Source organism: Anser anser (genome assembly GCF_964211835.1).
Source record: "Anser anser genome assembly, chromosome: 5".
In the NCBI taxonomy this organism is placed as follows: Eukaryota; Metazoa; Chordata; class Aves; order Anseriformes; family Anatidae; genus Anser; species Anser anser.
In genome coordinates this window covers 11,762,914-11,789,709 of record NC_139725.1, presented here as the reverse complement: position 1 = coordinate 11,789,709, position 26,796 = coordinate 11,762,914, and the positions used below count along the sequence as shown (strand labels likewise).

The following is a 26,796-nucleotide window of genomic DNA, read 5'->3' as shown; positions in this document are numbered from 1 at the left end:
CATTAAAGTGAAAACAGAGTGATCTAAATTATGGTTCTGGAACTCCTTTATGCTATCAATAAGAGCATTATATTCATTGTTATGCGTATGATAAAACATTTGTGAAGATTAAAAGCGAACGCTGACCATAAAATATTTCTCATGTTAGAGATGATAGAAATAATAATGAAATGAGCTTTTGCATTTTACTTATTGTTGAGGGAAGTTCATATGGCAATGCTAATTGCAGTAATGTTACAGTTTGTATTATTTATGTCTTAATGAAGAGTATTGATAAATATTTGAAAAAACTTATGCTAATGGGATATCTCAAAAAAATGGGCTTATGCCTCAAAAAAAAGATATTTCTACAGTATTTCTACAGCTGTGTTTCAAGAAGACATCAAACCTCACTGGCAAATCTTGTCATTCTGACTTTGGAGAGTATTTAAGTGGGTGCTTATCTTTGCTTCTACAACAGGACCTGTATGTAGACAGGAGGATCATTCAGTGTGCCTTAAACATGACCTCTTAAAGCCTTAAGTGAAACACCTGCTTATTTACTGCCTCAATTAGGAATGCTTGCTAGATGAAGTTTGAATCGTATTGAGTTGCACTGTTGCTGTAGTAATCGTTTTTTATTCCATGCAGACCTGCTGGTGGACAAGGTGAGGAGATTTTGGCTGCTTTTGCCACTGCTGTTGAATAACTAAAGAAAGGGCTTTGTGCTAGGGGAATGACTCAAAAAAAAAAAAAAAAGTGTGCGTGTGTTAATTTTTCAGACTTGAAAAACAGACATCAGGTTTGAAAAGCTGTTGATCCATGAAAGACATACAGCAGGGGATAGAGGTCAACTGTCAATTTATTAGTGTAGAAAGACAGAAATACTGAGGGAAAAAAGTCTCAGGGAGTAGTTCCTGTGTCTGTAAAGGAGGATTTATTTGTAGGTGCATTAATGTGAAGTCGATGAAGTTGAAATTTCATGTTTTAATTTTTATTTGAAGATAGAGTTATTTTATTTCTTGCATAGGTACCGGTCCAAGCTAAAGAGGCTTTTAACTTAGATTTATCCTATCTAACAAAAACAATAATAATGATGGATCCAGATGGATCAAAGTTTTTCTTTATCAGGCTGTGAGCAGTTCTTTTAATTTCTGAAAACTAATCCAGACTAAAAGATGTATTTATGGTGCACATCCTCTTAACCGTAAGCACAGATGCTACTGATAGACAGCCATTTGCTTGTTCCCAGCTGGAATCCTGCCCTCTCTCTAGATTAATCTATAAAGAGAAAATGATGAAAATGAGTGCACATGTGTTCCTAAGAATCATGGAATGGTTGAGGGTGGAAGTGACCTCTGGATGTCACCTGGTCCAACCTTCCTGCTTGAACAGGGACACTCAGAGCAGGTTGCTCAGGACCATGCTTTTGAATACTCCAAGCAGGGAGACTCCACAGCTTCTCTGGGCAACCCATGTCAGTGCTCAGTCACCCCCACAGTAAAGAAGTGCTTCGTGATGGTCAGAGGGAACCTCCTGTGTTTCAGTTTGTGCCCATTGCCTCTTGTTCTGTCACTGAACACCACTGAAAAGAACATGGCTCTGCCATCATTGAATCTTTTGTTCAGATAGTCATACACATGAATAAGAACCCCCTGATCCTTGTCTTCTGTAAGCTAAACGGTCCTAGCTCTCAGCTTTTCCTCACAGGAGAGCCATTCCAGTCTCTTATCCTAGTGACACTTTGCTGGTCTCTTCTCCGCTGTTTCATTTCTCGTATGTACTGGGGAACTGAATGCAGTACTCCAGGTGTGGACCCAGCAGTGCTGAGCAGAGAATACCTCCCTCCACCAACTGACAATACTTGGCTTAACGCAGCACAGGATACCCTTAGCCTTCTTTGCAACACAAGCACGCTGCCAGCTCATATTAAACTTGGTGTCCACCAGGCCTCCCAGGTCCTTTTCTGCTGAGCTGCTCTCCAGCCGTGCATCCCCTAGCATATACTGGTGCACTGGTTCCTTCCCAGGTTCAGGACTTGGCACTTCTCCTTGTTTTTGAGGCTCCTGTCTGCCCATTTCTCCAGCCTGTTGAGGTCACTCTAGAAAACGCAAGTGTGTCAGTGATTCAGAAAACGGCACCTTGCTGCATTCAGTAAGTGGTTATTTCACTTTGTGGATTTCAACAATGTGATAGCATGGCTCATTTGAAGACAATGGAAAGAATTCTATAACTTCTGTTGGATTGGGAATTTCCAGCTGATCAGTTGACTTCTGGGTTAATGCCTGTGAATTACATGATGCCTATTCAAAACTGGCCAATGTGTGACAACAAAAGGTGCAAGAACAAATTCTTACTCATTGATGGCTGGGAGTGGTGAGTTGGAATGCCATACAAATGCTAGAAAGATGGACAGGGCTCTACTGACTTTGAGAAAGCTGAATTTAAAAGCTTTTTGCAAAAATAAGGGGTAATGTGGTGCCTTGAGTGATAGCTGAGGACACTATTTGGAGCTTTATACTGAAAGGCTTATCAATAACAGCTAAAATAAGAGCCCCCCCCCCCCCCCCCAAAAAAAATAACCCTTATATCTGGCTATTATTTTCCAAAGTTAGTCATCTGAGCCTGTGGTTCCAATTTCCAGTGCATGTCACTGATTAGGCTTTGACCCATTTTTTTTATTTTTATTTTTGTACTTATCCTTGTAATTACAAGAAACGTAATTGTCTTGTAAATGTTTGATTCCAGATCTCATTCTTTGTAGACTGCATGCCACAGTTGGAGCTTGACCTATTTATTCCAGAAGAAGATTAGGGCTTTTTAACATCTATGTGTGTCCAGATTCTGTGAATACATATGTGGACAGAGTATAAAAAGTCAACCATTTTTCTAAGGCAGCCTGAAGCAATAATTCTCAAGTGTGAACTACTCTTATTTATCTCTGTGGATAAAATCTGAAATCTAATGATGATAGTTCTTATAATTGGATCTGTATGGGTTTGTACCAAATTGATTGTAATCCAAAGAATATTCATCATGGAAACATTTTTATTATTCTAAAACATTTGTTGGATTTATTTTAACAAGCTGCAAGTTTTGCAGAAAACGGGAAACTTTAGGGAAATAAAATCTTAGCTGTCAGTTAATAGAATTCTCATTTTTTTTAAACCTCCTTATGATTCACTAAAGAGGGCATGAACGTGGCTTACATTTCACACTCTCTCTCTCTCTCTCTCTCTCTCTCTCTCTCTTTTTTCTTAGCTTTTTGGTTTATCCAGATCACTGATTTGACTTTCATACTATTTCTTGATTTCTTGTTGTTTGTTTGGATTTATCGTCAGTGAACACTTTGTTCATATGATGACATACTGTACCCCTTCTGTGATTGTCTTGTCCAAGCTTGAAAGCTTGAATAAGTGATAAGTTATAACTAGAGCTTTTTCAGCTGGTAGTTTGATAACATGATAGGAAATGATGGCTCACTCTGTCTGGTTCTTTTATCACCTTTGCTGCTGTTGTTGCACGGGCAACCATGGGGGATTCTTCCCTTTCACTTATGGAAGTGAGATCAGGAGACCTAATACCTCCATTAACTTCATTGCTCTTGTGTGGGCACTTGCTTGGATGATGTATGCTGAATGATACTGTAGGGAGACTTTAAAAAAAAAAACAAAAAAACCAAAAAAAACCCAGAAGAACACAAAACAAAAGGAAAAAACTAATGTGGGTTTATTTTATTTTATTTTTCATGACAGCAACTTGCCAGTTAAGACAAATAGGCAGCAAGAAAAATGACTTGACCCTGCTTAGACTTAAGAATGCAGTCTCATGGGCAGTCACTAGCTGTGTCTATAGAATGGTCACTTTTCACTTGCTGCTGCTGCAATTCTCAGTTTTAAGTCTTGCTAGCTACTGGGCACCTTGTACATCATTTGCACTTTGTAGACTCAGTAAGCATTTCTGTGTTCATAACTGTGTAGGACAATTTGATGCCGTGAAAGCTAATTCTGGAGTCTGAAGTGACACAGCTGAATCAGCATGGCTTTGTTGGTGAGGTTAATTACCAGCAAAGAGTTTTAACTGTACGGTTTCTGACACCTGAGCTAGTCCTTCAGCATGGTGTGGCACAGTGTCTTGTAGATGAAACAACAAGCTTCGGGCTAGCAAGGGTGTCTCTCCATAGAGATGTTTCTTCATGCCAGATAGACGCATAGGTATTATCAACATGTTCTCTGCGAGGTCATGTATCTGACCCCTCGGATTATGAGATTCGTGGCTTTAGTAACATATTTTGTCTTTTTTGTATAAGTTATCCAATACTTTCTTAGCCCTAGATGCATTTGGGTTATATTTTTAAAATTTCTTCTGCAATCACGATAGCTAGAATGTGTCGATTTATTTTGAGAAAGCTGAAACTCTCATATCATCTTTATGCTCTGCCACGTGAGGCACCGCGATAAGCATTTTGGGAGAAGTGTGGCTAGGTTCATATTCAAATGGTTTATTGGCAATATAACAGGCTACCTGTGTTCTTAGTAGAGGTTCATAGTGCTTGGGAAAATAGAATTACTCAAGTGTGGCAGTCCTGTGGGATAGATGATAGATGTTTCCAACTCAGCAAAGAATTGGTTGTTGGTCTCTGATCCACAGGGTAAATAAAGGTATAGGGAAGGCTGGAGGGTGAGAAAAGAAAAGAGAAGGCTATTTTTGGGCAAGATGTTAAGAGTCATCTAACTGAAGAGCAGGAGATCTGTTTGGTCTGCAGCTATAATGAAACTGATTTCCTGGTTGGGAAGAAGATGGAGTAAAATTATGGTGCAAAATCTCCCCAGCTCTGTTCTTTGTCAAGTACTTCAGAAAATCCCTACCGGCAACTAGACCTCCTGTACAGTCTAAACCTAAATCTACCAGAAATCAAAGGCACGGGAACATCTTTACCTTGTTTTACATTTTATATGGCTATCTCTGTATGGATACCTCAAGATTGGATTTCTGCCTTGCCATAGCTTTGAAGGACCTGATTTGTGGAAATTAGGTGATCAGTACTTCTAAAGAACAGACCCTTTTAATTGGACACAGAAGGACAATACATGACATCTGAAAACATCTATCTGTTGTGAGCACTTGAGCTTAGCAGTGAGGTATGTAGAATATGAACTAGGAGGAGTTAAAGTTGGACTTGCACAAAGCTGAAAGGCTGTCTTTAACAAAAACCTAGAGAGAAGTTCTTTAATTCCTTCAAATACTTGTGTGTCTTTTTTTTTTTTTTTTTCCCAACTGTGGGCATAGACATCCAATGGAATTACTTGAGATTCTGGTTTATGGTATAAAAATAAATTTAGCTTGCTGCCTACTAGTTTACTCTTGTTGTTATTAGAGGTTGCCAGAGTTGTAGATGGAAAATTGTGATCCTAGCCATTGCACGTGTTTTCATTCAAGTCATTTTAAAAAATGTTATTTGTTTTCAGAATGGAGTTTTAGTAAAAGTAACAGAGACTTGTCCGCCATTGAACTGCTCAGAAAAAGATCATGTTCTTCCAGAGAACCAATGTTGCAGTGTTTGCAGAGGTAAGCCGGAGACTATGCATGCTTAGAAGGAATGTATGTTGATGATTCAACGGGGGGATACACTGGAAGGAACAATTCTTCTTAATGAGATATTAGTTACTCTTATGAACCCTGAGTCTGTAATTAGCCTTCACATAAAGCCAGTCTGTAATATTGCTTTGAGTAGAAGACTTACCAGCAACGTAGCTGTAATTGCTCTGAATTACAGAAGGGCAGGGAGAAAAGAACTGGGGAAGAAAGGGTCCAGTATCTCTTACGAATTCCCATTGTGAATAAATTGTTTAAAATAGTAGGTACATTACATTGCTTGAACTTGCAATTGCACTAAATGTACAGGGTTCCAAGCTTTTGGGGAGTGAACTTTTGAGCGCTCTCAATCTTAAAATAACAATAATAATGTTAAGATGCCAGTTTGATGCATGCTTTGAAGCTGGTTTAGTTTTGAGTTCTCTCAGGACTCATTTATGAATTGAGCTGGACAATTACAGAATAAAAATGAAAAAATAACCTTAATGCCCAGAATCCCTTTTGTTCTTCTTCCATTGTGGTGTTGAGATGCAGGTTCCTCTTGTATATTCCCTTGCATCCTTGGTGAATCCTGGTTGCATGCTGGATCAGACTGAACAAGCCATGGCTAATATCTTAGCTGAGGAAATCACTTCAAGTGAGGAAAACATGGATTTCACAAGGCTAGGGAACTTGAATAAGCTTTCTTCTTGAAGTGTGTTGTACTGAGTGAGCTGCTGGGTGAAAGGTGTTATAATTGTTCCTTGGATATGCCTGTATGGTACCTCTGTTCCGTACCTTTCCTTTGGCACTGATTCTCAGCTGAGCTTAAAGGGACTCTAGTCTCTCAGAGCAGGTCTTGTGTGCCAGCTGTTAGTGCTGAACCTCAGAAATGTTCAAGCAAGAGGCATGCCAAATGAGCATTAGATATTTCCAGACTTAGATGGTTATCTGGCCCTACTGGACTGCTTTCTTGCCTGTATGTAAATTTCTCCAGAGTGTCATTGTAGATGCTGAGGAACGCTGAATCTGTCCCTCTGGCCAGTAAAAATTAATTAATAAATATGCGTAGTTAAATATTTACTAAGGCCTTGAACTTGGAAGTGAATGACGGGGCCAGCATGTTTGAGACTGCTTGCTGGATGATGGACTAAGAATATAAACGTGATTTTTTTCAAGCACTTTCTAGAACCATCTGTAACTATTTAAGCAAGCAGTAAATGTTACTTCTCTGTCCCTTAGAGGGCTCAATGTCTTAATGATACTTCTTAACAGATGGCCTAGTTTGATGCAGTGTAGTACTGAAAAATTAGCTTCATTACTTAAAAGTGTTAGAAAGCTGAAAGCTTCAAAGTTGATGAAAGATAAGTTCTATAATTATTCAATCCTATATTATTGTTAATGATAGGTACTCCTTTTTAGATATTCATCCCCAGACTGTTTTTATTATTTATAAAATAGCATGAATATGTATACTTACGTGGTGGTCTCCAGAAGCAGAGGAAGGAATTGTACTTTCACTTCCTATGAATTCTGATAAACTTTCAAGCTGATACACCAAACTTCCATGCCAGTTCTGCTTTTGCTTTCTACTAAAACACTGTGTTCTTCATTTTATTTCTTCTTTGCTTTTTAAAATTATTTTCAAAATTATGCTTAAATTTGTGATTAGTTTTGTCAATGTTGTAAGGCAATAAATTGAAGTTAGCACTCCTAAATTGCCTTTTAGATCTTGCAATAGAATATATGCTTGACATTTTGGCTTTGGTTCCATGCAACCTAAATTGGTAGTGTATAATTTCATCATATGCAGAGCACTGGTGTTTTTAAAAAAAAAAAAAAAAAGGAATATTTGTTCAGAATTTCTTGTTTCTCATGGCTATAGTTTCTGGTCTTGTCATGTTCCAACATGTCCTTTATTGGGAAGGGATAGAGTACTTCTCTGTTTTGTAGTAATGATTTCCTTAAGAGACTATGTTTATCTTTCGTTGTCTAAGAAGAAAAGCAGTGAGGAAAAAACACAGTAGTAAATATAATACCAAGTAATCAAAAATTATTGGAAACCCACACGGATTGTTTGCACATCATGTGCAAATTTCACATTATATGTATGATGACAAATGGCATTAGCGTTTAACTGTAACAGTCAACAAGATGATTGGTAAAACTTTAATAGTAATGTTAAATGAGACCAATGATACTATGCAAAGTTTATCTGTACGTACTATTGACTGGAAGGTTTTGTTTTCATATCAATTTGTGCTTTCTTTAGTATCTAGTTGTTGAAATATGGAAAACCTCTATTGAATTTCATGTTCTGTAGAGTTACAAAATACCTTTGCTGAACATTTGCTAAAATCCCTTTGCTCGGTAATATCTACCACAATAACAGCTAAATGCTTAAAATAAAACAGGTTATGCAAGGGGAAAAAAAAAAAAAAACACACAAAAAACACCACACAAAAAACTGTGGTGTTTATGGTGGTGGAAACTGTGAGTCAGCAAAGGACTGAATTGAATACTGTAATGTACACAGCTGGTGAGCTTCTTAGATAGTCATTATTGGTCATAAATGGTTAGAAAAGTAAAAACAGCAAATGACACCATTTCTTCCTCAGGTTTGCTACATGATTTTAAAATATGGCAGAAGTACTATATGAAACTAATATGATAAAAGTCAATGTATAGATTTCAGTGAAATGTCTGTATAAGGAGTGCAGCAAAGTGGATGTAGTATGGAAGTACTTTGCTGTACAATGACAGTTTATTTTTGTGATTTGATGGGCCTGAACGCAAAAATGGGCCTCAACAGATCTGTACGTAGGGTCTCTTCCTGAATGTAACGTGGACTACATGTTGTTTTGCCCTTAATCTGCGTGCTTTAATACAAATATCTGTTTACATGATGTGGCTACTTTATACTTTTTAACAGGACATATGGTATTATTAAGCTCTCTTTTAGGCTTACAAAAAGTTTAGTTAATTGTAAAATTTTACAAAGAACCATTGTGTGCTAAAATATATTTTTACTCCCTTTTTGCGAATCACTCTTTTTTCTTACAGCATGCCTACTACATTTTTTATGGCCCAGGGACAAATCTAATACAAAAAATAGTGTCATAAAAGTGTTTTATTGTTCCCTTCAGCTGTTTTTCTCCTTGCCAAAGACAGTGTATAATTTTTGAAAGAGTGGATTTTTCCTCTTTTGAATGAGTGATACAAATAAATTTCATGAGAGAATTTTTATGTTGTTATGCTCATAATTTTGGTATGTTAGAACAGTCTCAACAGCCCCTAGCTCCTTCAGTCATGCTCTCTAAACGAGAGGGTGTGAGGAAATAATGAAGTAGTGAGAGCTGTTTGCTTTCTGGAGAAAGTAATTTTTATTTGCTATCCTGTAATATGGTTTGGCTGATGGATTTAGATAGACTGATGATGCTGGTTAGCAGGAAGGGGAGAATGCTACTGATGAGCTGAAGCATGCATTTCTGCAGAAACAGCACTATAGTCTAAAAATGAGGCTTCTGCTATCCTCACTTGTACTGCGTGTTGTAAGAGGATTTCAGTTCTTTCAGTTGGAACATGAGAAGGCCCTTCAATTAGCATATTTCTCATCTCTCCCTGTCTAGCGCTGAGTTTTTTTTTTTTTTTTAGAAATGTTTCTCTTTCATTGCTGTAAAGTATGAATTATTTCGAGGTTTTACTTTTATTAAGATATAATGGAGGTTGATAAATATGAATTAGTTACTTGTTATGCTTAGTTATAACAATATTTAGGATTTAGAAGACCTTTATGTTTGCAGAAAGAAAAAAAATCTTCAGAAGTTTGCTAGGCCGTGCAGTGCCATTATTCTAATGCATGCAAATAAACAGTGCGTAATAAGGTCTGCAATCATATAGCAGCTTAAAAGAATTTACGAAGTTACTGCTTTATGTCAGACCACTATGTTCTGGGACCACAGTCTCAGAAGACATAAAAACTGCTTTTCAAAGTGTTTCATTGCTCATGACTCATTTAAAAACTGATTCAGATCATGAAAGGGCATAATTGCTAGTGCAAATTTTATGACTCTTCCAATGATTTGTTCCCCAATTTTACTTTATATGTTTACATGGTAAATGTGGGGCTAAACCATAATTATTGTGAAGATTTTGAGGGTGAAATGACCTTGGAACTTTTGGGCATTACTCATGCTATTAATGTAAGTATCCCCAGCATTCTTTTAAGAAGCCTCTAACGTGTGAAATAATGAAATGTGGATTGCTGAAGGATAGATTCTTGAAGAGCAAGAGAAGGGGAGTTTAGAGTTTCTGAAGTGAGCAGCGAGGGAAACTGAAAGTACAAAAAGCATTACAGATGTTTTAAGGAAACCGTCAGAAAAATGGGAGGCGCAGCAGTGCTGTCTCTAAAAAACGTGAGGAGATATGGATAGGATATAGTGACTCCAACAATACTTTTGAATGTGTTCTTGCATTCTTCAATTGATAATTAAACCCAATTACTAAACATGTTAGGTACTTAAAAAATCCTCAATGAGAGCACAAAACAGTTGAGCATACTGCTCTGGGAAAGCAGATTCTGGGAACTAGAATGTGAAGAGGTTAAGAAGGCTGGAAAAAATTAGAGCAATTTTTAGGTTACTCCAAATGGAATAAGTGATTAATTTTAGATGATTTTACTTGGGACAGCCGTGTTGTGCACTTTCTGATGGTGCAGAAGTGATAGTTTTATGTCTGGTATCATGAAATCTGACCTCTTTCATACTTGTTTTAGTACATTTATGAATGGTCTTTTTACAGTCAAATATTGGGAGTTGAAAGATATGAATCATGTTCTATGATCCGATGTTCTGTAGAAAAATTGGAGCAAACATTACAGCAGCCTTGATAAAGAAGAGAGTAACATTGTCAGAAATGTTTGGGGAAGGAACAGAGATCATCATGTCTATCAAAAATCTGAACAACTCTTTGATATTTAATTCCCCTGTTGGTAGTATCTAATTGTATCATGAATGACTTGAATGACTTTGCAGGGCTGTTGTGAACATTGACAACTGTGTGCATATGTCTGGGGAGAATGGTTTCTGACATTTGTTCTGAATGTGTTTGTCTGTAATTTTAATCCATGCTCATTTGCCTTGTCATCTGAGTTATCCTGAAATGAGTTTAGATTATCAGAACTATTTAAGATTTTCCAAACTTCTGTCAAATCCACTTCAATTGCCTGCTTGCTCACGTTTGATGATTCTATTTTAAACTTTTTCTATATTTAGAGAAGAGCTGACCATCTCAGACAAGACTTGGCTGAATATTCTGAAGTCTTGGTAATTCGGCTATTTTCACCTGGGCAATAGGAATGAATGCCCTCAGCTAGCTGCCATCCATGACTGGCATTCAGACACCCTATTGCAGTATCATGGGGTGGTTTTGACAACTGTGTTGGTATTTTGAAGGAAACCTATTGTTGCCATTTCACAGCGAAGAACTAATAATTATCAGATATTTGCATTCTTTTCCATTGTGCTTACTTGGCAATAAGTAATTGCTCCCATCAATAGAGTGACGTTTTAGTCAGTGCTTAGGTCCCGCCCTGCTTAGTCAGGAGTATGTATAAGCACAGTCTTAATTGGTCAGTGGCTCTGGATGCATTCCTGGCGGTTTTGCTAAATATGAATGAATTTAAATGTTTATCTAAATTAGATGTTGAACTGGGGTTGTTAAAGGTGGAAAAAAAACAGAGGTAGCTTACTTTTTCACATTACAGCCAAATAACTAGTTGGCCTTTATTGCCCGAAGAGCAGGAAAAGCACTCAGATTCAATATCAGCTAAGAAAGAGTAGGTAGTATTTTATTCTTTGTTTGCTTCCAAAATCCCAGATGGAGATAATGCAGACTGGGGTCTAGGAAATGTAAGAACCACACTTCTTGGGTATGTGACTCTTGGCTCTTTTAAAGTGCTAAATGTGTGTCTTCACTGAAAAAAAAAAAAAAAGCATTTGCTAGAGCCTCTGATCCAGCGGCATGTCTACTCTAACCCAGGCACAGTGACCCCTTAGCATTCTGTACAATCATCTATGTTCTGCTCGTCAACCTTAAATTAAGTTTGTTTTGTAAAAGCTTGAAAACTTAGAGAGTTGAAGCACCATGCATGCTCTTAACAGAATAGACATGCTGCTTTCCACTTGTGGAGGTGTGGAACAAATTTTCTGAAATGCTGTGGGAAATAGAGATTGAGTCACTTTTAGTCAACATTTTCAAAGGCAAGAAACAGTGTTTCACACGTCTCAAAATAACAAATGCTAAAGCAATCTAGAGAAGTAGTAGGTGTTCTCTCATTGTGTATTCCTAATGAGGGGAGAACAAAGAAAAGTTCTTCGGAGCCCCCAGTTACATATACCTAAGTTATAGAACTGGAGCATTACTTTTTTCTTCTATGCTCTTTTAACAGCATTCAAACTTGGAAACACAAGTCTGCTTCTGAATGGAGAAGCAGAGTCCAGTCCGAGGAGGTTCATGTTGCATACAGTTGGTAATAAGGGAATGAAAGCGATATAATTTTTTTCTAGAAAGTTTAAAAAAAAAAAAAAAGGCAGCCTTACTGGTGCTAAATGGATAGTTAGTGTAGTTATAGTATGTACTGATGAATTTCAGAGGTGATAAATAAACAGTGAAGAATTCTTAGAACTATTGTAAGCTTGTCAGGGTGTTGTGCTTTGGAGCAAGTCCTGTTAGAAGTGCGTGCTTGACCTGGGACTTGGGACTTGTGATGAAAGTTGACCCAGAGAGGCTTTCCCATTGGCTAATTATGAGTATTAAAGTTGCCAAAAAATGATCACAGGTTAAAAGATGGACACTTTGGGTTAGACAACCTAAATCATTTCTATATTATTGTTTATATATATATTAGATAAATCTCAAATCCTAGTACAATAGTAACAATACACACTAAATTAAAGTATTTTATAGTGCTCAGGCTAACACACTGATATTATCTTGGCTCTTAGTTGTACTATCTACCAGTAATAATTAAATACAAAATTAATACAGTGTATGAGTTCAAGGGAGAATTATTATTCTAAAGGAGCAGGAAATAGTCTAGGATGTCACAGTCTTAGGGGAAACAGCGACAAAGGGAATATTATAAAAAAAAAATAGTTGTCTCTTGGATATTATCCAGAACGCTAACAGAATAGTAATCTTGCTTGGAGAGTATAAATTAGATGCTGAATGGAGAAGTTTGGGAAGATGAGTTCCGGTGTTCAGTTTCAATTAAAATTCTATAGGTGAAAACAAGAAGGCAAATACTGAGATTGCAATTACACTGCCTTTAGCCATTTATGCACCTTTTTTTTTTAAAAAAAAAAAAAAAACACAAAACAAAAAAACAGTGTAAAATGTACACAGGCTTGACAAGGCTGTATCTGGAATACTTGAGTGTTTTTTACCAGACTGTGAAATAATGAAGATTAGAAGGAATATCTGCAGTTGTCATTAACAGAGACAAAAGGAGATGCAAAGACATCATTTTTTTTTTTAAATGCAAGTTAGATTACATTGAAAGAACAACGTAGCACAAGGAAGATACCCTTGTTGCTAGTAAAATTAATATGAAGTTTAAGTGCAGAGTTGGACGTTGACCCCGAGAATGTGTTCTCATTACTGATAAGTATTACATTTTCTTAAGGTGACATCACAGCCCAATATTAGGTGATCAATCCTGGCCAGACTCATAGAATCTGAGTTCACTAAAGTGACAAAATCTGAGTTTTAAGTTAATAGATGACTGAAGTGTGTGTTTAAAAACAAATATAAACCCATGAACAAAAAACAGCTTCAGGGTAGCTCTATGAAATTTTGCTTATGGTAGAAAAAACTGTTTTTAGTACAAGCTAAAGTCTTATGAATTTCCCTAAAGAACATCAGAGGAAAGGATATGAATGAAGATCTGCACCTGGCATTTAGGTCTTAGAAGTCTGGATCAACTTTTTTTTTTCTTTTTTTTTTCCTCTTAGCTGTCTTTATAGAAGCTTTAGGATGAATGAACTAGAACTTTCGGTTTGCTCCCTTATGACCAATCAGAACTGGCAGAAACTGTTCTTGGATATTGATATAAGAAAAAATTAGAGTGCATGTAGTCTGAGTTTCTGGTATGCATAGCACACACATACCTGTAAACATTTCTGTTTTCTTTCCACAAAAATAAGGCTGAAAACCAAACCAAACCAAAACAAAAAAAGAGTTTTTCCCTCCTCCAAGGAAGGAAAATAAAGGAAAAATAACTACCATACTGTTTATATGTATCAAGGAAATAAAATAGATTCCTGGATGTTAACAGAGAAAAATCCATCAAAAAATACTCTGGTAATACTGGTGAGGTGGAATTCCTGTTAAGTTCTGTAAGGTATTTAGTTATCACTTACAGTATCTCCAATGGAGTGCCTTTTAGAGGGTTAAAATTGCAATTATTTCCTTTTTAAACTTCAGCAGAGAGAGATTTTGATACATCTTAGAGAACTATTGAATGAAGAACTTCAGCCAGTTGTGAGTTTTTCGGAGAGACTAGGAAAGTTCATGATGCTATTAGAAATGTCAATATGTGGGATAGAAGAAGGCGTTCGCAAAAAAGCTATTGAGAATTTGTGTCAAGGAAAATGAGAGAGAAATAAAAAATCTGCACTACAAAACATGATATGTAGATTAATTATAGACTGCAAAAACAATCCAGCTAGTTTTTCATGACAGGATTAAAAGACAGTGCTTGCAATTGTCTTGATTATCAGTACAGTTTTGTGTTCTAATGCAAGGTCTTGTTTTGCTTGCCTGAACAAGTGCTTGGTTATGCACAGTAAGAGAATTGTGAACTTCTTATTATTACACTTCATTATACTTTTTGGTGTAAGTTACTGTTATATTTTGTGTCAATCAGAGATAATCCTGCATAGATTCTGTTGGAGACTAATGTATTGACATGGTTTCCTGCTTAGAAGTTCTTTTCTCCTTACTAAAGTGAGTCATACAAATATGTTTTTGAACAAAATGACTTTACTTGAGTACAGATTCATTGGAGGAATCCAAAAAGCCTGTTTGTGCCATATTGGTTTATAGAGGGAATTTCTACTATGTAGCATGCCAAAGCTTTTCAGAGAATAATACAATCGATATAAATATAAAACCTTAATACCTGAACTAAACATATTTTAATAACTTTTTGTATGTTCCTTGATTTCAGGCCATAACTTCTGTGCAGAGGGACACAGATGTGGTGAAAATTCAGAGTGCAAAAACTGGAACACAAAAGCTACCTGTGAATGCAAGAATGGTTACCTCTCTGTCCAAGGGGACTCTGCATATTGTGAAGGTAAACAAAATGCTAAAAGACCTGTCCCCTTAACAATGTACTCAGAAACATAGTACTGAACAAATGGTTGAAGAATGAATTCTATTGCAAAGTTCGGTTTCATGATGGTAAATATAGGGACCTTTTTTTCCAACATATAAATATGAATTAAGCATTACCAAAAAAGGTGAAAGTGATGCTGGACTGTTCGGATTACCTACCTATTGCTGTACTTCATTGTTGCAGTCTTATCTTGGCATGCCATGGTCATGCTGTCATTATGAGTTTCAAAACACCATTTTTTAGACAATAGCATCTACCTTGTAAAGTATTTTCTAGAGAGCGACATCTTTATGAGATGTATTAACTTTGGAAGAGGATATTTTGCAGGCAATTGTGAGAAAGGTAAGTGTGAAGGGGTATTGAGGCTTGAATACAGAAATGGTATTACACATCTGCAATGCTTCCTGAAGTACTTCTGTGGGTCATGTAGTTTACTGAAATGGTCTTCCTATGATACAAAAGAGACCTGTTTCTGGGAAGAGTGTAGCTGAGGTACTTCTGTTGATGTATTATATCATCATAGGAATGGCTGCAATGGAGCGTTATTCTTTCTGTTTCTCAGTGTTTTCTGTAGTTTGCTGTTGTTCGTAGCTATGATCTACTTAATAAAAAATAAATTGATTAATCAATGTATACCACATTTCTTCCTGCCTTTGCCTACTGTTTTTTTTTTTTTTTTGAACACCCTTGTATATATTGTATATATTAAGCTACAATATGTAATCTTTTGGCCATCATAGAAAGTTTTAGAACTACTTTGTCAAAAATATTTCGTTAGGTTTTTCTTCCAACAGTAGCGGTGATGGAATGGACATCTTTGACAAGCTGTTAAAATTCACTAAGAATTGGAAGACTGGATGGAAGGATAAAAAAGGCATGCATGGACTAGGCTTAAATAATCCCACTTCCATAAAAAGACTTTTTAGTATACATAAGTGAACAAGACTGCTTTAATATTTCATAAAGCTATTCAGTAACTTGCAGTTATAAATCTCATGGCATTTAGTCAGTTCTCTGCAAACTATAATTTGAATGGTCCTATATGTGAACTTTCACTGACTGGGAAAACAGTTGCCGAGTGTTTTTTTTAAAGGCAGGCAGCAGAGATACAGTACCTTATGAATCTTTTTTTTTTCTACAAAAAGAAAAGCTGCGAGAAGAGCTGCTATATAGGTACTGCAAGACCTATTCAGAAATCAAAAGACAGTAACGAGGCACTTTATTAGCCATGATGCAGAAATCAGTACTTGTTCTTTTTTGCCTTTTTAAGTAAAATCAATGTTGAGTGTTTTTATTAATCTAGTAGCAGATTGTCTCTCTTTTCTTTTTTTCTTCTATGGCAGAAGTTTAAAAACCTTGACTCAAGTAATTTTGGAGATGTTGGCAGTATATTACTAATGGCAGCGGCGGTCCTTCTTTTTGAAGAAATTAGCTTGAATTATGTCTCGTCTGTGTTGCATTGAATTTTGAAAGGGCAGCCCGAATCCCTGGCTGCCGTGTGTGTGGTTGAAGCATGAGGCAACTGAATAAATACAGCTTTTCTGCTGCCTGAGACGGTGGGATAGACAAAAGTGTATTTATAGCTGTTATGAAATGATAAGTTTGCTAGATGGAGAGTAGTTTTTAGGAGGTAATGTCAAGAAGAGAAGGGGCTTTAACAAGGACAACTACAGATTGACAAATCAATTAGCCAAGAGGTGACTCCTTTCAGCTCTGTGAAGGGCTTTCTTTTGCTCCTTAGAACAGCTTTCTGCAAAATTGCTTTATATGCCTTTCTAATCTAATCTCTCTCATCTGTGTTTAATCTGCTAAACAGAATAATTTCATAGTTGGCTGTATAATGTGCTCAGCTTCACGGTGAAGCTGTTACTCAAATCAATGAAGCCATAGGCATGCATCTGATGGTAGAATTTAGCAGGATGTTAGTATAGTATGTGTTGCTTCTGTGTGTGTGTAGTTCTGGATTTCTGTGTGTTATTGTGTAAGAACTGAATACAAAAAACACCCGAACAGGAAGTAATAAACATACAGAACATCAGTGGAAGCAAGGAAGATATTCTCAGCTGTAATTCTGATTTTGTCTTTGTGATTGCTAAGCCCTTAAACTTAAAAGGCGTACAAGATTACAGTTTCCTTTCAGAAGGTGAGGTTAAACTAGTTTGTATTTGTGACATGTACTGGTAGGTGGCACCTTAGTTCAGAATGCTCCAGATCTTTAACTTGAAAGAGCTTTCCACATTTGTTGTGTCTTCAACTGTACTTGGAAAAATCTTGTGCAATCGAATTCTAATGCATGGTATTATTTTACCTTCCCTGAGTTTTTACTGTTATTTGTGCTAACTCTTATTCAGTTTTATCCTGGCTGGACCTCATGGCATCATTTCAGTCTTGTAAGATCTCTGAAGAATTGCATTTGAGTCCCTTTTATGTTTTCACATGTATTTGTGTCCTTCCACCCTCTCTCCTCCTAACATTCCATATTCATGTTTGTAGTAGAGTGGGAAAAAAAAATAGAAAACTTCTGATGTTTGTCAGGGAGTTGGCATTAGCAAAATTGGGAAATAAATTACAAAATCAATCCTGGAATGCTCTTACTGTTCATTCCCACTAACTACCCTTAAAATGGTTAGCAGCTCTTCATGTCAAAATATACAGGTGGGATAACTGTTAGTATTCCTTTTTTTTTTTTTTTTGAAATAACATAGGTGTCTTTAGGGAAGACAGTTTCTGAAAACAAATGCATAAAGCTTGTAATGAATGAAGGCGGTACTGGAGGTTCTACGTGTTCTGTAAATGCGATATATTCAATTTAAAAATTGAAAAGCAATTTTCTGTCAATTTGCCTGTTGCATTTTTGTTATGTAGTTATAGCATTTGCCATTTGCAGAGAGACGTATAGAAATATTTCTATTAACCACATTGATGGAGGTTCAACTACAGATGGGATACTTAGGCAAAAGCATTAAACCAGTGCCTGTTTATTTCTGTCACATATGCATGGATAAACTCTGGGAATGGCCCAAATAGCCAGAGAGCCCAGTGTCTGCAGGATGGAAGCACTGTGAACACTTGCCGCTATGACTTCTTAGCATATGTCATAAAAGCACCTGTGTGAGGGCTGCATGCAGGAGCGTTAGTTACAAATGGTGCGGTATTTCAGTGGCAAAGGCAGGACCAAAATGGGCAATTCATTTGATTTTGTGTCATGCTGTTTCTTCCAGGCATGTTATGTGATGTGTACAGTAGACAAGCAAATTGTCAATACACTGTTAAAGCTAGAAAGCTCCGGACTCTGTGACTACTTGACAAATACCAATAGGACCATCCTGAAAATGCTAGTAAGAGAGAGGAAAGTGTTTGCAAATAGGAGAGTCTTGAAGTCTAGAGATGAAATGAGAAAAAGCAAGCCAAATCAGCTAAAAGTAATGCTTGTCTCTAGCATGATTATCCTTATGTTCTAGATGCTAAGAAGCAGAGCGACATCTTTCTGAAAATAATTCTGTGAGATTCTGCTATGTATTTCCTAGTAAACAAAAGCAAGAATCACTTTTTCCCCCCTCCACATATCAGTTCTGCATTCTCTGCTACCTTCTGCTTGAATACTAACAGTTCTTTTCTGCCTGCAAAGTCAGGTTGGTGCAAAAGCGATTATTACCTAATGGAAGTTAGGTTCTGATTCATTGTAAGAGCTGTTTAAATCTGAAGTGGGATGAATCTCCCAGTTAGGATAATGCATGTCTACTCTTGCTGACAAGAGTGCATCAAACAAGAAAATTAGTATTTTTTTCGTTCATATGCACAACTACTCATCTCCCCAAGAAGCAGCTAGTAAAAGTGATAGGGTAGCATACCACGAGATGTCATGATACACAGCAGTATTTTTCCCTTTTCTGGTTCACAACTGTCACCCCAGAACACCATTGTGGTAATGGATATAATATAAAAATGGATCCACTGACTGAAGTGGGCCTGTAAAAATTAATATTCTCACTGTATTACTTCATTGTAGGGCTTCTTCCCCCTTTATGCTGTAGTGGGACGACGCATGCTCTCTAGGATATCTTCTAGTTCTTGGTGTAAAGAGTATAAACAAGCTGTGTGAATCTGAGTTGTTTTTTCAGGAGCAGATGACAAAATAAAGCTGTTTTATAAGAATATAAAGAAAACTTGTGGCAGAAGCAGCCTGTTGCAGTGTTTAGGACAGGATGTCTTGGGTGAGACTGTTTTACCCTTAAAGAAGCTGAAAGTTCTGAGGCCAAATGTACTTGTTGAGAATGCCTGGTGCTGCTTTTTTTGTTTGTTTGTTTTCTCCTCCCCCTTTACTGGTTAAGTTGCTAGTGACAGAAGATGATCTGTGAGACGTGTTTACGTGAGATTAATTCAGGCAGCATAGCTAGTTTCCTTATATGCCCTCTCAAGGTCACCTTGCTGATGTTACCTCAGCTTAAAGAGTTAACAAATTAAATGCCTTAAATTTTGTGAGAACTGTTCCCATATTTTGTCCTGATAGTGTGCTCTAGGGTCCCTCAGACTTCATTCATGAAGACTTTCATTCAGAAGGCATGTAACTAAATCACTCTTTCCCTTTCTGTACACCAAACATTTTATCTTAATTTGTTATAAAATTATTGCTCATTATTGCTCTTTTCAAAAACGTCACAGAAGCCATGAATTGCTACCCAAAGAGTAAGTACTTGTCAGAAAACCTGCTCATTTTGTAGTAATGTGATGTTATTTTCCTTATATACTTTTTTCCCGTTACAGTAAGCTAACTAGTACTGGAATACCTGTGCTTCAGCACAACAATAAAACACACCTACAGAAGTAGGCTGCATACAACCTTTTCGTAGTTGATAGTGTACTCGGATTAGTCCGTGATAGGCTGTCTTCTACAGAATATTTGCCAAGTTAGGAAGTAGAAAAGAAATTGAGATAGATTTTTTTTTTTTAAACACAGAGAAATACTAAATTGCGTTTTTGATTTTGAAGCATTTATTACCTTTTAGATCACTTATCTGTCTGTGCAGTGAAACATTAACTACATATTGAATCCTGAAAATGGATGATTGCCTGTACTTAAGTACGTTGCTATATTCTCACTGTATAACACCTCTGTCTTGCTTAGTGTGTCCTTCTATATGCAATTTCATAATCACAAGGTTAGAGGCAAATATAAAGAATTAACATAGAGACTTAAATATGTTTTTAATCTTTTGTTATTCTTAGTTGATTAATTCACTGTAACTTGCCACATACAGAAGTGTTTCAAAAGTATTGATCTTTCCCCACTGTCTCTTTTCCTGTTAGTTAATAGGTGGATGTAAATTAGAGGATTAATGGGAAATTTCTAGGTCCTTCTGTGATCTTGCTGACTGAACTCGGTCTCTATTTAACTCAGTGTCTTTTTTACATTCAATACTGCATAGCTATTGTACTGCTTAACTGTTGAACTCTTCCTATCCATTTGACTTATAAAACTTTCAAAATTGTGGCCTAGAATTATGTGCCTAGAAGTGGAATTTTTGTAGATAATAACATAATTTCTTGAAGTAGGCTAAATGTCCTAAAGCTGATTGTTAACATTTCCGCATATGTTCATGGTTTAACAAACAATCGCTCATTTGAATATACCTTCTATAATCTGAAATGCTAATTCTTTATTTATGTTTATGCTTATCTATGTTAAAGTTAGCAGTTATTATGCTAGTAGTAGTGCTTATTAAATCTTGTTGTGGTAATGAGATGGCACAGGTAGGGTGAAGTGTGATCATTAGATCCAGGTTCTTTGTTCCCATTTGAGGCCCTAAAAACAAAAATCCCAGTCTTTTCTGAAGTTCATTCAGCTGGAGATGTGAAAGAATTTTAAATAATTTATTGTTTTACAATATAATTCATCATTATGTAAATTACAGTGGTCCAAGTTTGTGGCTCATAAAATCAAAAAGAGGGAAACTGAATGAAAGCAAATTGGAGAGTCGTGCTTGAGAGGCCAGAAACAGAATGGCATAAAACTCTTTTCAAACTTTAAGCAGTTGATGTATGTCAGCTGTTTGGGGTTTCTTAGTACACCCAGAATGACGCTGCTCCATTGTATGAGCAAGCAGGCATTATCCCCCAGCAGAGGTATAGTTACTGTAAAGTCTGTGTCTAATGTCTACCGTAGCATTGAAGAAGGCTGTATTTCAATGTGGTGGTTAAGCATAAGACTTTGGAATCAGCATACCCTCAAAAACATGAGTGAATATTTGAATTTATTTTCTTATTCTAAATTTATTTATGTGAATGAGAGTCAAAAGTTTTCGTGGGGCTTCTGAGTCTTTCAGAGTTTATGATATGAAACAGGACAATCCTGATTACAAAACATACCCAATAATGACTAGATTTGGCCACTCGTAGTTCCATTGGGTGACTTTGCAAATAACTCTTTTCAAGAGAACATGACTGTTTTTAGGACAGTGAAAGTCAGTGTGGCAATAGGTGACTGTAGTTTGACTAATGATCAAGTATAGCTGTTCATAGAGTTTGTAACAATCTAAATTTCAGGAGACCTTTCTTAGGACATTGCAGTCCCACCAAAAAGAGTATAACATTTTGCAGAATTATGTCCTGCATAATGAAGAACAGGTTGCTGTAATCCCATTATCCTCATCAATGCTGCCTTTAATCTCACACCTGAGGCCAATCCTGTTAAGATTCAAGCTATAAGAGAAAAACATGAGCGCCTTGGGGTGAAAAATGAGCACTTATATGCCCCTGCACACGGACCCAAACATCCAACATGGACAGACCAGGTAAACTGCCTGATGTACTATACTACTGCCTTCTATAGCTTCTTCTCCCTTGCTAGGCATTTGGTCTCTTTTATGCCACAGCCTGATGCTGCACATGACATCATGAGAGCTGTAGGTAGGCGGTGTGCATAGGGTTAGAGACGTCTCCACTTCATGGTGGAGCTGGAAGCTCTGCTCTTTCCCCCAGGCCTCTGATGGCAGGCTAGATAAAGCTTGGTGTCTCACTTATTTAAGAGCACAACTCTAAGGCTAATACTTCTCTCTCTGTCTCTCTCTCTCTCTCTCTCTCTCTCCTTTTTTTTTTTGCCTTTCTTATCATTTTGTGTGTTTTGATTTAGAGCTTTGCAGGTGAATTATTTAAGTATTTAAGCTTGTAAAGCAGGTGATGCCATTCTTTCTTATTTTAGGTTTGCGGAACAATATTGTTTCCTGTGTAGTAATGAGATTACACAAGAATATTGTTTAACTTACATACATAAGGCTAGTTAGCTCTCAGTCTGAGACAATAAGCTTTGAACTTGAGGATTCTCCTGCTAATTTTCAAACTAAAGCAGCATTTAGTTTCCTTGTAACTTGTGTGTCCCAGACACATATAGAATCCCTTTGCTTTGTTTCTTTTCATTTGAGCGTAATATTGTTAGACATAGTCAGGAAATCATTTACAGAAAGGTAGATATATAAATATGTTGTAAAATTCCACTCTGAAGATGCTTATGTTGATGGAGGTTTTGCCAGAAAACCTACTTGTTTGCTGAAAGTCATATGGAAAGGAAAGCAACATGCAGAGGGAAAACATTTTTTTTTGGTTGACCCCATCCTCATCAAAATCAGGAAAAAATAATGGCTTGTTCGAAATGCAAAGACCAAATGCAAAAACCAGCACAGTTTTAATGAAAAAAAAAAGTTTTTCAGTTGCAAAAAACACAGGAACAAGGAAATCTTTCATCGTAGAATCTAAGTTCTGCTGTGGTTCTTAAGATGAGAGAGTTTCATAAATCTTACCTCTTATGTGTAATTCTTTGACCATTCACATTCTGTAGCTAATGACTCTAGTGTACAAAAGTTTTCACGAGCAGTTTAAACCAAGTAAGAAGTGAACTCCAGTGCATATGGCCTTTGGAGCACAAGTCAGATGGGAAACCTCAGCTGATGCTTTTCTTGCTGTAAAATTAATTAATCTGTTGTGGAATTCCTCACGTGCACACACTGTTTTCATTGCATTTGTTTTAATTTCACTTCATTGTGGCTTGGGAAGTGACATGAACATTACGTGGTATCACATAAACCTGCGTGGCATTGATATATGTCTATGGTTTTGGATCATTTCCATCGACTTCTGGATCAGCTTTTAATGACAATTTTTCTCTTTGTTGTCTTCTCAAAAAACCTTTCTCACAAGATGCCAAAACTCACAATTGTTATTCACTGCATGATGTAATAAGCTTATGTTCTGTGCTGTATAGATGCACATATAAGCATAAGTGTATGCTCAGGATACTTCATGAAATTACACAAAGGTAAGAAAATGGGACTTCTGTTGGTGGGAAATCATTGTGTTCATTGCAAATATATTGTATTTTTCTCTATGTTGAAACTGAAACAAAGGGGACGGTTGGAGAAGAAAATGTGAAAGTGTTACAGTTGAGATCACCATCTGCTGCAAAGAGTACCTCAATGGCAATGTTTCAATCAGAATTAAGCCCTCACGTGGAAACTTAATAAATAAATTATCTAACAACCAAAAAAACTACTCCCCTGTTTCGTAAATGTGGGACTTGAAAGTATTTTTTTTTTGTATGTAGTTCATAGTTTCTTTAAACAACGCTTATTAACCTACTTTTCAAGACTTCAGTTACTTGGCAGTGCCCATTTTAAATTTCCACTCATGTATGTAATTCTATTTATTGGTGAAAGTCCCTTTTCTTGGTGATATAACCCAAATTGTACTTTTTTTTTTAATGTGCTTTAGTAAATGAGATTGCAGTTTCCTTGTACTATGAGCTGTTACTGGAGGAGACAGAATTTAAAATGAAACAAACATCCTTCCCCAAGGTAATTACATACATTGATAGGCAGAGATGATATGCTTGCTGGTGGACAGAAAGTTTTTGAAGAAAAAATGTCAACATTTTTATACTAAGTAGATTTAGAAGCTTGTTGGAAAGTGTTTATGCGCTATATGATTCTAGATGGATTATTTGTGTTATCAAAACTGCTTTTATACTTAAAAGAAAATTAGTTGAAATTCATATTCCAACTAGCAAGCTGTAGAACAGTATAAGTGAAATTACTTGCCATCCTCTGGAGTAACTTAAATTCTTTTGGTGTAATGTCATGCTGAGATTTATATGAAAATGAATTTTAATTTCTAATAAGGTAACCATATGCTTTAGAGTTGTTGTAATGAAGTGTCATAAATAATTATGGCTCCTAAGAAATTCAACTTTGGAACTGTCAGTTCTTATGTTAGTAAGTTGCATTTGAATACATTACAATCATTGCTATTAAAGGAGATCTCACCCCCTCAGAAGGGCAATGAAAAACCTATTGTGAAGCTGTTGAGAGTTTTGTTCATATGGAGGGGCATGGGGATGCTGTCTCCCCTTCAACAAACACTCTTACATGTCAGAGTTCCATTCTCCTGAGTTGTATTGAACATAATTGGATATCTCTTATATAAAATTTGGCTTTTTACCTTATTTTTTCTTTTTTTTTCTTTTGCCAAGAACAAGCTAATGACTTCTAATATACAATGGAACAAAGGTGTTTTAGCTCATTGTCAGTCGTCGCTGTTTTTCCAGTCTATAGTTGAATTTCCCCTTCAATGTGATAACTCGAGATGTTTTTGTGTACCAAGACTCCAGATTAGGGGACAGAGGTACGTTTGTGTCATTTTGGATTTGTGGAGGGGGGTAGGTAGGAATAGATGTGGAGCAGATTACATTATAAACTGCGCTTTCACAGCCTCCATTTTTATTTACTTTTGAAAAAATAACTTCATCTCACTTTTAAATGTGCTAAACAAAAACCTGGTGATGTTGTTGGCTGCTAATTGTAAAAGCTGACCAGTAGGAGAAGAGAAATATTATTGTATCTTCCTGCTGGGTTGGCATCAGTATCCTTACTCTGTAATGACCCTTGTAACAAATTGTTCTCATTACATGTACCAGCACTGAAAGAGCGAGAATTTCATGCCAGAAATGGTGGCATTATAAGTCTTTCTTAGTCATCGTGAGCAGAAGGAGCTCTTGCTGCTCTTTACCCATTAAGACCTTGTATGCATCCTGATATTGCCAACTTTCTTTCTTCAAATTTTTAGAGTAGCTCCTTACCTCATGCAAACTCTGACATTTCTGCTGACATCAGTGGAGAAGGAAAAATCTGAAAATTTTTAGTGGAGCTGTGTCAGTTTAGACCAAGTAAGCATTCGTCTCAAACAGTTGGAGCAAAGCAAAAACAAAAGTCTGAGTGCTTTTTCCAATGACCATCAGAAGTTTGCTTATGGCTGAGCTGAACTATAAAATGTTGAAGTATTTGTATATGATGAAAACGTTGTTCGAACTTGAATCGAAGTCACCAGTACCTTTATACAAGTTGCTAAAAATTGTGCACTTAGCTTTTAAAACATAATTTTTGTTGTGCTGAGGTTTTGCCTTTTTTAAATTTTGGAGTATAACTGGAATTGATCAAAAATGACACAAGTTTTGCATCTGTGATGTATTTGTGTGTGCATATATTCAAAACTGTTTTCCTGTTATAGCACAAAAGACTTGAGTTATACAAGATATGACTGAATAGCAACTTTCTCATACACCTATGAAGTCAACGTGAAGACTGCAAGAATTGCATGTGGATTGTGTGTGTAGGAAATTCTGTGGACTAGTAAAGTGCTTTTGAGTCGTAGGGTCCTATCTTTCATTGGCTTCTTGTGTTACAAAGCCAAATTTTACATACAAATTTTATCCACAGATTACATATGAGGCGCTATATTTGGGAAAAGACTGTGACAGGACAACAGTCTCTTAGGTGCTGTGATTTGACATAGCTCCAAAGTCAGCTGTTTTCATCTGGAGGTCTCCCCACTTCAGAGTATCAGATTTTCATATCAGATTTTTTCTTCCTCCCTTGAAGTACTTTTTTTTTTTTAATATTAGAAAGTATAAGAAATCATATTATCTTGAGGCCATTTTCTCTTGATAATAGCAAAGAGCATTAACGATTAAAGTTGATTTAAAATCTTTTGGGTTGCATACTAAACGAACTGTCTCTGAATTCCCTTTTTAATGCAGGATAGTCAGAAACTGTAGCTTCTACTGTGAGGAATGTACAGAGTGGGCTCAAAAGGGCTTGTACGGATGCTTTTACTGATCTATACAGTCTGAGCATTTGAGAGAAGTGATGGGATTAAGTACTACAGCCAAGTCCAACTAGCTTCAATAGCACAAAACAGCAAGAGCAATACATTTTGAGAATGTGGTTTTAAGTTGTAGGAAATGGAAATGTCAATCAACACAAGATAAGGTTACTTTGGCTGTCCTTTTCTTTTGTTATGATACCTGTTTTGTGAAGGAAATCATTACTCTGGAGTGTATCACTAATTGTTTTTCACTGCCTGGAAGGTCATTTCTTTTAAAAGCTAGCGGATATTTAACTTGACAAGAAACAAGTTCAATAACAGAAGTATTAACTGAAAAACACTCACAGGTAACGGGACAGTACATTTATTTTGGATGACTGAACAAGTCTTGTCTAGTATGATTTGGAGGATATTTCTGGAATGTATTCTGTGTCTGGGCACTCGCTGTAATTTTAAAGAACTTTGTACCTATGGTTAGATGGACCCTATGTAACCAGATGTCCGAAGTTAGCCCAGCTTTCTAAAAGAGGTCGGACTAGACAACCTCTGAGGTCCCTTCCAACTTTTTTTTTTTTTTTGGTGATTCCATTATCTCTTATCTCAGTATTGTATTTTGCATCAAGAGCACTGGAGGGACATCAGATGCTGTTAATTTTCTATGGCTACTTCTTGCAGTGTTTGGGAGTGCAGAGAAG

The 26,796-nt window shown here is 36.6% G+C and overlaps 1 protein-coding gene across 6 annotated transcripts in view; it reads left to right on the top strand.

The window, feature by feature from the left end:
* Positions 1–26,796, top strand: part of NELL1 (neural EGFL like 1) — a 292,350-nt gene that overhangs the window by 74,432 nt on the left and 191,122 nt on the right. For all 6 annotated transcript variants that reach the window (XM_083838068.1, XM_083838067.1, XM_083838069.1 and 3 more), the window contains exons 11-12: positions 5,448–5,547; positions 14,783–14,911. In XM_083838068.1, the coding sequence (XP_083694194.1) occupies positions 5,448–5,547; positions 14,783–14,911 (229 nt within the window). The remainder of the gene's footprint in view (positions 1–5,447; positions 5,548–14,782; positions 14,912–26,796) is intronic.